Genomic DNA, 13,221 nt, shown 5'->3' on the forward strand with positions numbered 1-13,221 from the left:
TACTTTTTCCCACACGGTACCGGCATTATCTCAAGTTCTATACAACCGATTTACTTGAAATTTTGTGTGAACCTTTTTTATATAATCCTTTATCTTTATATAATCCTTAATCCTTTGTTTTTAGTATTAAAAAAAAAATTCAGGAATTACAAAAAAAGCGTAAAAAATGATTTTTATTTTCAGGCCGTCGCCATTTTTCAAAAAAAAAAAAAAAATTATTTCGTGTTCCCTGAGGTAGGGACTATAACAGCACCCTTTCTTTGATTTCTTTTGATTTTTTTTCCAGACCACCAGGAGAGTCAGGATCAATGTCACCAGGATGCGCCATTTTTTTTTTTACCCCTGTCTCACAATCCCCCGCACCCCCTCTAATTATTTTAATTTTTAATATTTTTTTGTAAAACCTTTTTTCTGTATTCTTAAGATATCAATAAAAAACACCATAAAAAATGGATAGTACAAATATTTTTGTTTTTTTTTTTTTAATAAAATTCAAAAACTGCCCAAAATTTGATTTCTAGAGTAGAATACCCCCTTAAAAATCAAAATTTAACATTCTTTCTTCGAGAATCTCAATATAAAGTTTCTCAAAAGGTTGGTCAAGAGCAAAAATGTTCGTTGAAATAAAAAATATTGATCAGAGGCACCACTTGGTCAACTTTTTTTTTAAGTTTTGCGAACTCGCTTTATTTTATTATATTAAAAAATGGGAAGTATTTTGTAGAAATATGAGAAATATGGACTTAATAGTTGCAATTGAGGCCCACAGTTTCATTAGCCGGAAAACGTATAATTTAGAAGTGATTTATCTATGAAGGAGACGCAATTAAGTCTGGAGTTTCCTCAGCCTGAAAATATATCATATTGATTCCTTCTTATATCTATGAAGGTTTCGCCTATTAGAAATTTATTACCTTAAACAATTTTATTAAAATGTAAGTTATATAAAATAATATCAGAGCAACTTTAAGCAGGCTAGGATTACCAACTTTCTAGAATGCTGAAAAATATTTAGTTGGTTCTATATTTTTGAATAGATTTGAGCTATATAATAATATTTCTTATTATTTTAATAACCCATTACAAGCCACTCATGGCTACAATAAAAACCTGCCGTAATTTTGCTGTGTCCACCAGTGTAAAAGTAGCTGAGAATAGCAAAAAATAATTGCCATTCACGTTTTTAAAGCCATTAATTTTATGGTCATACATTTTGACTATAAAAGCACTCAAGTGATAAAACATCCAGGCGGCCGATCAGCCGGTTCACTGCATGTTTGCTTACGCGCTGCACTTATACAGTCATAAGTATGTAGGTACAAACGCAACAACAACAACACAGCCCTGCAGAAGCGTAAAAAAACGAATTTGACAATTTAAAGAGTCATTTTTGTGCAATTCCATTTACCAGCGATTGATAGTTTCACACTTTTACTATTTCACTATTATTTATGCGCCATATCCTGTCTAATGCACGAGCAGCCAAACCGGCGAACCGACAGCTGTGACCGGGAAACGCACGAGGGGCAACTTTTTATGGACTGGCGGCAGTTCGGAGCTCTCAGTGCGGCCTGTGTGTTGGCGCGATAGGTACATTAAGTCGTTGAAATTAAATTATCGCGTGCATTGTTGAGACAGTTTTTATTGCACGATTTTGCTTGTTTTTGTTGCATTTCGGCGAATATATTTGCCAAGCGTCAATTATAGAGCAACAAAGCGCATTGCCGCTGCTGCTACTGCACAACAGATGGTGGTAATTAAGTGTTAAATAATAGCGGTGGCAGGCAAATGGAAAAAGCAGAAATTGTCAACGTTTAATTTGCTGTAATTTCATAAATAAAAAGCCCTCGTAGAGCATGACGAAAAACTCAAATATTGCGATTATAGAGTAAAAACAGTGTGCATGCTGTAAATTGATGGTAAATCATTGCGTTTCGCTGGCACGAAACAAAAACATGCACGCAAACGCTGTGCAGTGGGCATAAAGGCGCAACCGCTGCTTACATGCACACACTTAACTCTAGCAGACTGCTAGCGCATGCAACAGCAAGTGAATAGAAAAGTGAAGTCGAAATATATTGAATGTATATACATATGTATATACAGTAATCCCTTGTGCAACATTTATCAATAGCAGGTCAATTGAAAAGTCTCCGACTGACACATATATGCTATGGTAGATGGCGCTACTATAATCGAATCCATATGATTTTTGGTTAGCCCTAATCTTCAAAAGGTGTGTGTATAAATTTGACAACTGTTGGAGCATTAGTTTATGAATTATATCATTTTGAGTGAAGCCACTTTTGTTATTGTGAAATAAAAATGTATAAAAAGGCGTCTGATAAAATATTGCTTTTTGAAGGCAAAAAATACAGTTGAAGCAAAAACGTGAGTTGATGACGAGTTTGCGTACAGTGCCCCCGGAAAATCAACCATAAAGGACAAACATCAAAAAAGTTCACAAAACAACTTTGGATGACCGTAATAGGAAGTTGTTAGAGTTAGCAGGCACTCTAAAGACATCAACTGAGCATCTACATCACATCACTCACAAATATTTGGGTATGGAAAAGCCCTATGTAAAGTGGGTGCGAGCTCACTTTTAACCAAAAACAACGACGAGTTGATAATTCGAAACAGTTTTCGAATCGATATGTGAAAATGGATGAAACATGGATCCATCATTTCATTCCGAGATCTCATCGACAGTTACAGGATGAAGCCGCTCCAAAGCGTGGAAAGACGCAACAGTCAGCTGGCATGGTTATGGCATCTTTATTTTGGCTTACGCATAGAATAATTGTTTTTGACTACCTTCAAAAAGGAAGGACCATCAACAGCGACTAATACACAGCGTTTTTAGACCGCTGAAAAACGGTCTCATTTAAAGTGGTAACGACCTCATTCAAAGTGCTGTTCTACCAAAACAAAACACCTACCACAAGTCAGCGTATCCTCCAGATCTGGTCTCCAGCAACTATTTTCTGTTCTCAAATCTCAAAAGAATGTTCGCAGAGAAGAAATTTGTATGGAATGAGGAGATGATCGCCGAAACTGAGGCCTATGTTGAAGCAAAGGAAAAATCGTACGACAAAAATGGTATCGAGAAATTAGACGGTCGTTATAATCAGTGAATCAGCCCAAAAAAATGTGTTTTACTATGGTATCCGAAGATTTTTCAATTGACCTTTGAAATTAGTACATATTCAGACATGCATATAGCTTTAAAATCTTTTTAGGTTAATGTTATTGTTACTAGATGCACTGATTGATCTGACACGGGTTAAGTCTCTTAACAAATATGAGGTGTTATTTCAAGTAAAAAGCACCAAGTACATATTTTCATATGCGTCGTATTTCAAATTATTAGATAGCAAAATATACGGTTCTAGGTAACCGGGAAAGATCCGGACTATCAATTCGACAGCATTACGCTAAAATATATGGACAACATCTTTACACTTCCTAAAGGGTTTTAATATCACTAAATTGACACCCGCTCCTTTTAAAATAGTTTTTAGTGAAAGCAGTCTTAGTCGTTGAACGATTTTCACGAAATTGAGTTTTCATGTAATAAAGATTTACTCATTTTTATATACGAACTTCTGACGTTTCATAACACACATCAATTAAAAATTGACAACTATAACATAAACCCACTAATTCCATTTACTTGCATTTATTTTCAATTTCCAGATAAGCTCTCTGACAGCCGAAATGTTGCGGTAGCTACAGTTGATTTTTAGATGAGCCCAATAGACAAGCGGAAAACACCAGGCATAAAGTAAATTGAAACTGCAAATGTTCAATTGAACAACCGGCGCTGCCAATCCGGAATAGCCACAAGCTTTGCGAACGTCCGGCGCCTAAATTAGGTTTGATACGTAACAATGTCGGTGGTGATGCCAGAATTGCATTGGACACAGTAAATAGGAAATCTCACACCCTTAAGGGGGGAGAGCGAAATGAATGTTTTATGCAACTGAAGCAACAGAGCAATCGAAATCGAAAATCCAATGTCAATCAACGTAACAGAACGACGCAACGAACTCGAAAACGCCCAGTTAACTAACCTATGTCCGCCAGGTATCTACTTATATCTACTGAGGGCGGGTAAGTAGTGCAGCGGCTTAGCAGGCGAATTAAATCGAATTACACGGGAAGCACACAGCACAGCTTCGCGGTGTTTGATCACAAACCAGCGAGCACATCGAATGCAATCGAATTAAATTGAGAAAATCTTAAAAAAAAATAATAACACATATGTATGTCGATAATAAGAAAGAAAAAATATACAAATTTTAAACAAAAATAATAAAGAAAAGGCAGCTATCATTATCTGACACTAAAAATTAATAAGAAAAAACAAAAACGTCACAACAACTGTCCGCCTCACATCAGCACCTCCGCAGAGCCACTGACAAGCGCCGTCACGCAAAATGACATTTAAATTATTTCGCCGCGGCTCGGCGCGTTGTTTCGGTCTACTGTCCGCGTTCATCACGATCTTAATCTGCCTCTACTACATATCCATTGGCCAGCAACAAGACGAAACGCTGCAGCCGGGCAAAGACACGACTGTTGCGCTGAGCGGCGGATTCAGCAGCATAGTGGCGACCAGTTTGAATTCAGTGCCGCAGCAAATGCACAAAGTGAATGTGCATAATGCCAAAGTCAGAGGTATGCGTGGCGATGGCGAAGAGAAGAGTGGCGCGCAGAAATCTGCGACTGGCAGTGGCGCCAGCGCAGCGCAGTTGTCGGCAGGCACAACAACCGTGGACGGCAGTGGCAATGTCGATGCGTATAATGGCGTCGATATGACCGCGAATGGCGCGCCCACCAAGAATCCTGATTGGGGTGATGTTTGCTATGTGATGGATGAGAGCGACACGAATATCACAACGAACGAGGAGTATGGGAAATTTGATTTCCAGGTAATAAATTACATTTAAGTTTGGTATTCGCACGGAAATTTATTGTACAGTCGAATTTAAGTGACGAGCGCGCATGTTACCGGTCTTATAATGAAGAAAATTTAATTTAGGTTCGGTATATGCGGCTGTCATTGTGGACTGCATTGAGTTGTGGGCCCAAATTATTATGAGATATAGTACGTCTAAAGCGTTTCAATTGCTTTAGTGTGAATAGTAATGTAGGCGCTTATTACTGATCAGGGTTCTTGATCATTAAAATGTATTACCGGTAAGAGTTACGGTACTAGAGATGCAGCGCCACAAAGTGAGCCTACTTTTATCAGCTAAAAATTTCCAACTTTCCTTTGACTTCTGTGTACTTCTTCATTAGATTCAATAGTTTCAATTTGCGAAAAAGTCTACAATGGAGCTTTGTGCTGATTTCGCTCATTTCGGGAATATGAACAGTTTCCTTTTATATGCCCTACCAAGTCGGTGAAATAGAATTGGTCCAAAAATACGTGAAGAAATAAACGTATAAAATCTAAAATTCCCTTAGGAACCAGGCTTGCATGCTATTCTAATATTCCAAACAGTTTTGGTTAAATTATTATAACGGGTGATTTTTTTGAGGTTAGGATTTTCATGCATTAGTATTTGACAGATCACGTGGGATTTCAGACATGGTGTCAAAGAGAAAGATGCTCAGTATGCTTTGACATTTCATCATGAATAGACTAACTAACTTACTAACGAGCAACGCTTGCAAATCATTGAATTTTATTACCAAAATCAGTGTTCGGTTCGAAATGTGTTTCGCGCTTTAATTTTGTTCAGCGATGAGGCTCATTTCTGGTTGAATGGCTACGTAAATAAGCAAAATTGCCGCATTTGGGGTGAAGAGCAACCAGAAGCCGTTCAAGAACTGCCCATGCATCCCGAAAAATGCACTGTTTGGTGTGGTTTGTACGCTGGTGGAATCATTGGACCGTATTTTTTCAAAGATGCTGTTGGACGCAACGTTACGGTGAATGGCGATCGCTATCGTTCGATGCTAACAAACTTTTTGTTGCCAAAAATGGAAGAACTGAACTTGGTTGACATGTGGTTTCAACAAGATGGCGCTACATGCCACACAGCTCGCGATTCTATGGCCATTTTGAGGGAAAACTTCGGACAACAATTCATCTCAAGAAATGGACCCGTAAGTTGGCCACCAAGATCATGCGATTTAACGCCTTTAGACTATTTTTTGTGGGGCTACGTCAAGTCTAAAGTCTACAGAAATAAGCCAGCAACTATTCCAGCTTTGGAAGACAACATTTCCGAAGAAATTCGGGCTATTCCGGCCGAAATGCTCGAAAAAGTTGCCCAAAATTGGACTTTCCGAATGGACCACCTAAGACGCAGCCGCGGTCAACATTTAAATGAAATTATCTTCAAAAAGTAAATGTCATGAACCAATCTAACGTTTCAAATAAAGAACCGATGAGATTTTGCAAACTTTATGCGTTTTTTTTTTTAAAAAAAGTTATCAAGCTCTTAAAAAAATCACCCTATATATACATATTTCATTATTTACAGCCTGAATGGATTCACACAAAGGAATATTGGGATCGTGGTTTTGAAGAACGATTTGAGGCACAAAAGAAAGACTACAAACGACCGCCATTGAAGGTTAGTAAGTTTTTGTGTATACAGTAACTATTTGAGGTTATGCTATAAGTGCTTTAAAGAAAATTAGGTTATAAATGTCTCGAAATGATACCTTAATATTTTGTTTTCATATGCAGATTTTCGTCGTACCACATTCGCATAATGATCCCGGTTGGCTGAAGACTTTCGTTAATTATTTCCAATCTGATTCGCGACAGATACTTAATTTGATAGTAACAAAAATGCAGGAGTACACCGACATGACGTTCATTTGGTCCGAGATCAGCTTTCTACAACTGTGGTGGGATCAAGCGCATCCGACAAAACAGCGCGCTCTGAAGAAACTTATCAAGTCAGGACGTTTCGAAATCACAACCGGCGGTTGGGTGATGACCGACGAAGCGAATGTGCACCTCTACGCCATGTTAGATCAGCTTATTGAAGGGCATCAATGGTTACGCAACAATCTGAATGTAACACCAACCGTCGGCTGGTCGATCGATCCCTTCGGGCATGGCAGTACAGTGCCGTATTTGCTGTCTGGCAGCAATTTTGAAGGCGCCATAATACAACGCATACATTATGCCTGGAAACAGTGGTTTGCGCGTCAACAGAAGGGCGATTTCATGTGGACACCTTATTGGCAGCAGCGCGGCAAGGCGCCAACGGAGCGTGGCAGGTTGCTAACACACAATATGCCCTTTGACATTTACTCGATTAAGGGTTCGTGTGGTCCACATCCATTTATATGCCTAAATTTCGATTTCCGTAAAATACCAGGCGAGTATACGGAATATTCGGTGAAAGCGCAATTTATAACCGATGACAATGTTGAATCGAAAGCGCAAGTATTGTTGGAACAATATTCACGTACTGCTTCGTTATTTCCACACAACGTGGCGCTTATACCTGTCGGCGATGATTTCCGTTACAATAAGGAGCGCGAAGTGGATCAGCAATATACGAATTATAAGAAATTAATCGATCATATAATGGCCAATAAGCGTCTCTATAATGTGGACATCTCTTTCGGTAACTTTTGTTTATTGAAAACTTAGTTTAATTCTTCAACAATTACTTTTTACTAAAAAAATAAATTACTCATTATATTCAATTGTTTGCACTCCCAAAAGGCACACCACGTGACTACTTCAACGAAATTCGTCGTCGCACCACCTCCTTCCCAACGCTCAAGGGTGATTTCTTTGTATATTCAGACATCTTCTCCGAAGGACGGCCTGCTTACTGGTCCGGCTATTATACCACACGTCCGTTCTATAAGCTGCTTAGCGCCGATTTAGAGCATAATCTGCGCGCTGCCGAAATACTCTTCACCGTTGCTTACAACACTGCACGACAGGTCCGTCATGTGAATGCCATTAAGATCTTCGAGAAGAATTATGAGAAAATGATACACGCACGTCGCAATTTGGGACTCTTCCAACACCATGATGCCATCACCGGCACATCAAAAGCGGCCGTAATGCGCGATTACGGCATGCGTCTGTTCGAAAGCATACAAGATGCGGTCAAGATGCAAGAGTCCACCATTGAAATGTTAGTGCAAGAGGGCAGTGAGCGTCTTAATTTCCTGCTGAGCGAATTAGAACGTGATAACTTCAGTAAGCTGGCGCGCAAGACCCCCATACCAATCAGTGGTAATGGTATGATTGATGAATTTGATGACTTGAATGCAAATGCCGGGACAGCTTCGTTTGTCATCTTCAATTCGTTGGCACAGAAACGTTTGGAAGTGATTACGTTACGTTCGCCAGTGCCGAATGTCAAAGTGCTGAATGAGCGCGGCGAGGAGATACGCTTAATGCAAATCAATCCAGTTTGGAATATAACCGATGTTTATGAGATGGGCATGGGTGGCGGTGTGGGTGCTAATAGCGCTATGGGACGTATACGTGTTTCTACACGTCAGTATGAAATCATGTTTATAGCCGAATTGGACGCGCTTTCACTTGCGACTTACAGCCTTGTGGTTGTGGATGAAAAGAACTTTAGTCAACCGACAATGGCGACTATTTATTGCGATGGCTGCACAGATGGGGCAACGCCGAACCCACCTAATACCAGCACGAATTTCGTGGTCAAAGCCAAGCCATCAGGTAAAATCTACATACTTATATCTTTATCTAAATAATTAACTTAATATTCATGCATTACTTTTAGGCGACATACAACTCGAAAACAATTTCATGCGTCTGCTCTTCGATGAAAAGACCGGTTTTCTCAAGACCGTTACGCGTAAGAGCGATAATGAGCAAGCGCTCAAGCCCATGCAATGCGCTATAAAATTCGCTGCCTATCGCAGCGCACAGTTCCACTCGGGAGCCTATCTCTTCAAAACCGATCCCGAACAAAACGAAGCCGAAAAAGATGTACTCGATCAGTATGAAGATGTGCGCATTATCATTTCATCGGGTCCGATTGCAAGCGATGTTACGGTTATTTATGGTCCATTCTTGGCGCATACAGTACGCATTTTCAACACACATACTCACCTAGATGCAGCCATGTACATTGAGAATGATGTCGATTTTGAGCCGCCACCAAAGAATCGCGAAACTGAGCTATTCATGCGTTTTGTCACAGACGTAGATAATATTATAACAGTAAAACGTGATGATGTGCTGAAGGAGGCGGATACTGTAGCGGAATTGCCGGTGTTCTATAGTGATCAAAACGGTTTCCAATATCACAAGTAAGTCAGAAAATTATAATTTTTATTAAACAAACCTTTAAGTCTCCTTAGCATACGTGTTAATAATTATTATATACTTAATTTGTATTTAAATTGTTTATTTCGTCCACTGTAGACGCATTAAAGTGCCCGCAATCGGCATTGAAGGCAACTACTTCCCCATCACAAGCGGCGCCTTCATACAAGACGCGCGCGTACGCTTCACCCTACTGACCACACATGCACAGGGTGCCGCCTCCTATGAACCGGGCCAATTGGAAGTGATGCTCGATCGGCGCACACTTTACGACGATTATCGTGGCATGGGCGAAGGCATTGTGGACAGTCGCCTCACACGACACAAATTTTGGGTACTCATCGAAGATATGCCAACGAAAAATGAAAATGCCTACCAAATACCCAGCTTACTGGCCAACCAGCTTGCAAACGGCCTACGTTATCCACCGAATCTGTACTTTGTAGAGACATTTGATGCGCCAGCTGTGCAATTGAAACCGAAAGTCGCATTACTCGATCATGGTGCGCTGCCATGTGATGTACATCTGTTAAATTTGCGCGCACTCTCCGAAGAGCAGCTACAGCTCTTCCCATCGACATCGGCTTTGATGGTGCTGCAGCGTCAGGGTTATGATTGTGCCATTGGTCAAAATATCGATATAACGCGTGTATGTGCTGCTTCGGCAAGCGGTCTGGGTCCGGTGGGTATCAATAGACTGCATATCGCGCGTTTGGAGACGACGAGTTTGACCGGCACGCTGCATGAGAGCGAACGCAAGCGACTGAAATCGTTTGCGGAGATCACACTGGATCCCATGGAAATGCGCACTTTTAATGTGACGTTCAAATTTTAAATTACAAATCAGTTATTTATCTATTTATATGTATATATTTTTTTTTTGTGAAAAATTACACTAAAATTTTAGTTGTGTAATGTTAGTGATAATTTTAACGCGACTTTTCGGCAGAATTAATGTTTCGTATTTAATTTTTTTTTTCGTTTTTCTCTAGGTTCATGACATAATGTCATAACTGTTATGTATATATTTTACTTTAGAATGTATTTATTAAAATTTACATTTACCCGCGATAATATTTCAACAGGAAGCCTCACGCAATTGACATTTCCATTCAACTTTGAATACAAAACTGCCTTTGACATTTCCCTACTTATAACAAAACAAGCAAAAACAACAACTAGGTTTCAGAAGCACATTTATTGCATTGTATTGCTAATAAAGGTAAATAAATTTCAGAAATTAAATTAAAAAAATTTCAAACAAAAAGTGTTTGTCAAATTTTTTTAAAGAAATAGTTTACTTTTCTTAGTAATACAATGCGATTTCATAGTACTTTGTTACCCCATTAAACACTCGCAACCACTATAGTACAGTTAAAGCAAAAACCATTCCAACAACTATAATATATTTAAACTATTTAATTTCTCAAATACGCTTACAATAGTTTAGTGAAATATTTTAGCAATAGAAACGATAATTTTCTTATTTACACAAACAACACAATTTTTTGTTTATTATTATGTACTGTTATAGTGCAGACTTGACCAGTGTGACGACAAATTTTTATTTTTTAAAACCAAAAACCGTTAAATGAAAGCTTAATCGAGCTTTATTGGTTACTCTAGCAATATTTTTTTGCTAACTTGTACACAGCTACCTGTTAAACGGTCCCTCGCCACTTTCGTCTTTTGTCGAAGACACCAGTATTTTTGCATTACTTTCAAATAAATAGTTTAATTGTAATATTATATGATAAATAGCGTTTATTACCAGCTGATATTCATTTTGCGAACTCATTGTTTTCAACCATTTAAGTTTAGCATTATAATTTCTTTATTATATGAAATATGCTAAGTCATGCTGGGTTTACTTTTTTTCCCTTCAAGCGCAGCCTAATTTTATTTCACTTACTCAGGCAGCTCTTAGTTTGCACACTTTGGAAATAGTAAGCAGCATTTCAGCATTAAAGACAAGATTTGAATGTAAAATACAAAAACGGTTTTAAATAACGGTAAATTATATGCAATACGATGCGAATATAAAACAAAAATACCAAACACTTAATAGTTAATTTTAGTGAAATGCACGCCATGCACCCTAGTTAAGTTTAGCAGTTAATAATGTTTAGACATACGAAAAGAAAACATGTTAAGACACCATACTTAGTAAGTATTTATGAAGATAATGATATTTATGAAGGTAATGGAATGTAATCATCCATACACAACTGATTGTTGCTCCTTTCCGTTTACTTGTCATTAAGGCTTTGATATTTACTTAAATATATTTGCAGTTTAACTTGAAAACATTTTTCAACCAAAAAAATAAAAAAAAAATTACAGTTCTTGAAGCCAGTGACACAAGCTTGTTAATATTATTATTGCAATGCTAAAATGTCGTTACTTTAGAGTAATAATTGAGTAGTCGAAATCTGGACGCAACAATTGAATGTGTGGAAATAGTCTGATATTAGCTATCGAATATGTGTGTGTAGGCAATAAGCTTAGATTTTTATATAGCTACAAATTGATTTAAGCGTTTTTCTCATTAGCGAATTTAAAAAATTGTGGCAAATATTTGGCAACATTTTATTGCAAAAAAAATTGGAACGAAAGAAAAATTAGACTTGAAGAAAAAATTAGCAAAATTAAAAATGATTTATTTTATTTAAAAGAAAACAAAATTTTTTCGCTGTTTTGCAGTTTCTTTTCAGACTGAGTAGCATAAATGTACAACTAAAATAAATTAGCGTTTAATTTTATAGGTTAGTATAATATGTTTTGTTAATTTATATGTTTTTAACGTTGTTTTGAGCATATATGTATATGTATATATGTATAAGTGGTGAAAAAGGAAATTATATTTATATGTTTGTATATAATATATATTTGTATGTCCTGATTATATTCGATTTTGCAGCAAAACTATAGGCAGTTTAGTTTAAAACGTATTTCGAATATATTTAAATTATAAATTATTAAAAAAAATGCAATTGAATGTATAATATTATGAAAATTGTTAAGGATATTTTTAACGAACAAATATTTGTATGTGTCCGAAACTCGAACAAATTGTTTTATATTTAAATTAAAATACGGCTATTTTTGTTTGAATCTCAATAAGAGAAACTTTTGAATCTCACATTTAATTTTTATAAACATTTTTGAGCAACTTAAACAAAACCCTACAATTTTGTGCATTTTATAAATTATAAAAGACGAACCAAACTGATTAAGAGAACCGTTTTAAATGTACGAGGGATGTGATATGAACCCCATCGGACCATAATTGAAACTTAACGGCATTATTCATTAGAAAAGAAGTTCACTATTTTAATTTATGAAATAAACGGAGCATAAGTAGACAGCAACCACTATTAGTATACATGTATACATAGGCCTTACTGTAGTAATCACTTTAATTTATAACCTGCAAATTTATGTTCTCAATTTAAGTAAGCCGCTGTACAATGGGTAGTAAAAAGAAATAACTAAAATAAAAAATATTGTTTTTAATATAGTATGTAGTTATTGCAAGTTATTATAACCAAAAAAAAACACAAAGACGCGTATAAGATTGTAAAATCACCTAAACAATTCAATGCACCGAATGTTGTAATTACTTGAAAAGAAAAAAATTAACGAACAAATTAATACACAATATTATCCAAAATTTTAGAAATGAAATATAAACTAGTATTAAGCATTAGCAGTGGAATGTTAAGTATTAATGAAAAAAAAACAAGCTGAACGATATTTGTCCGTCGTAGCCGACGTTGCGGGAAGGAAATGTATGAATTGTAGTTACTATAATGAATGCCTAGAATTATACATAAATTAGTAGCGAATGTGGTTATTGAATAGTTAATTTAAACTGATGTAGCATAAAAGACATTGTACTCTTATTATTAAGTAAAATA

At 37.0% G+C, this 13,221-nt stretch overlaps 1 protein-coding gene across 6 annotated transcripts in view; it reads left to right on the forward strand.

Moving 5' to 3' along the window:
- The window catches only part of LOC105230294 (alpha-mannosidase 2), a 43,958-nt gene extending 31,093 nt beyond the window's left edge, over positions 1-12,865 (forward strand). For 5 of the 6 annotated variants that reach the window (XM_011210987.4, XM_011210990.4, XM_049449212.1 and 2 more), the window contains 6 exons: positions 3,700-4,937; positions 6,501-6,593; positions 6,710-7,604; positions 7,706-8,689; positions 8,754-9,285; positions 9,401-12,865. In XM_011210987.4, coding sequence (XP_011209289.2) covers positions 4,443-4,937; positions 6,501-6,593; positions 6,710-7,604; positions 7,706-8,689; positions 8,754-9,285; positions 9,401-10,136 — 3,735 coding nt within the window. In that variant the 5' untranslated portion in view covers positions 3,700-4,442 and the 3' untranslated portion in view covers positions 10,137-12,865. Of the gene's footprint in view, positions 1-2,212; positions 2,237-3,699; positions 4,938-6,500; positions 6,594-6,709; positions 7,605-7,705; positions 8,690-8,753; positions 9,286-9,400 lie in introns of those variants that run through there. The other variant, XM_049449214.1, reaches the window with a different exon arrangement.
- The last annotated feature ends 356 nt before the right edge of the window (positions 12,866-13,221 follow it).

This window comes from Bactrocera dorsalis, chromosome 2 (genome assembly GCF_023373825.1).
Source record: "Bactrocera dorsalis isolate Fly_Bdor chromosome 2, ASM2337382v1, whole genome shotgun sequence".
Classification (NCBI taxonomy): Eukaryota; Metazoa; Arthropoda; class Insecta; order Diptera; family Tephritidae; genus Bactrocera; species Bactrocera dorsalis.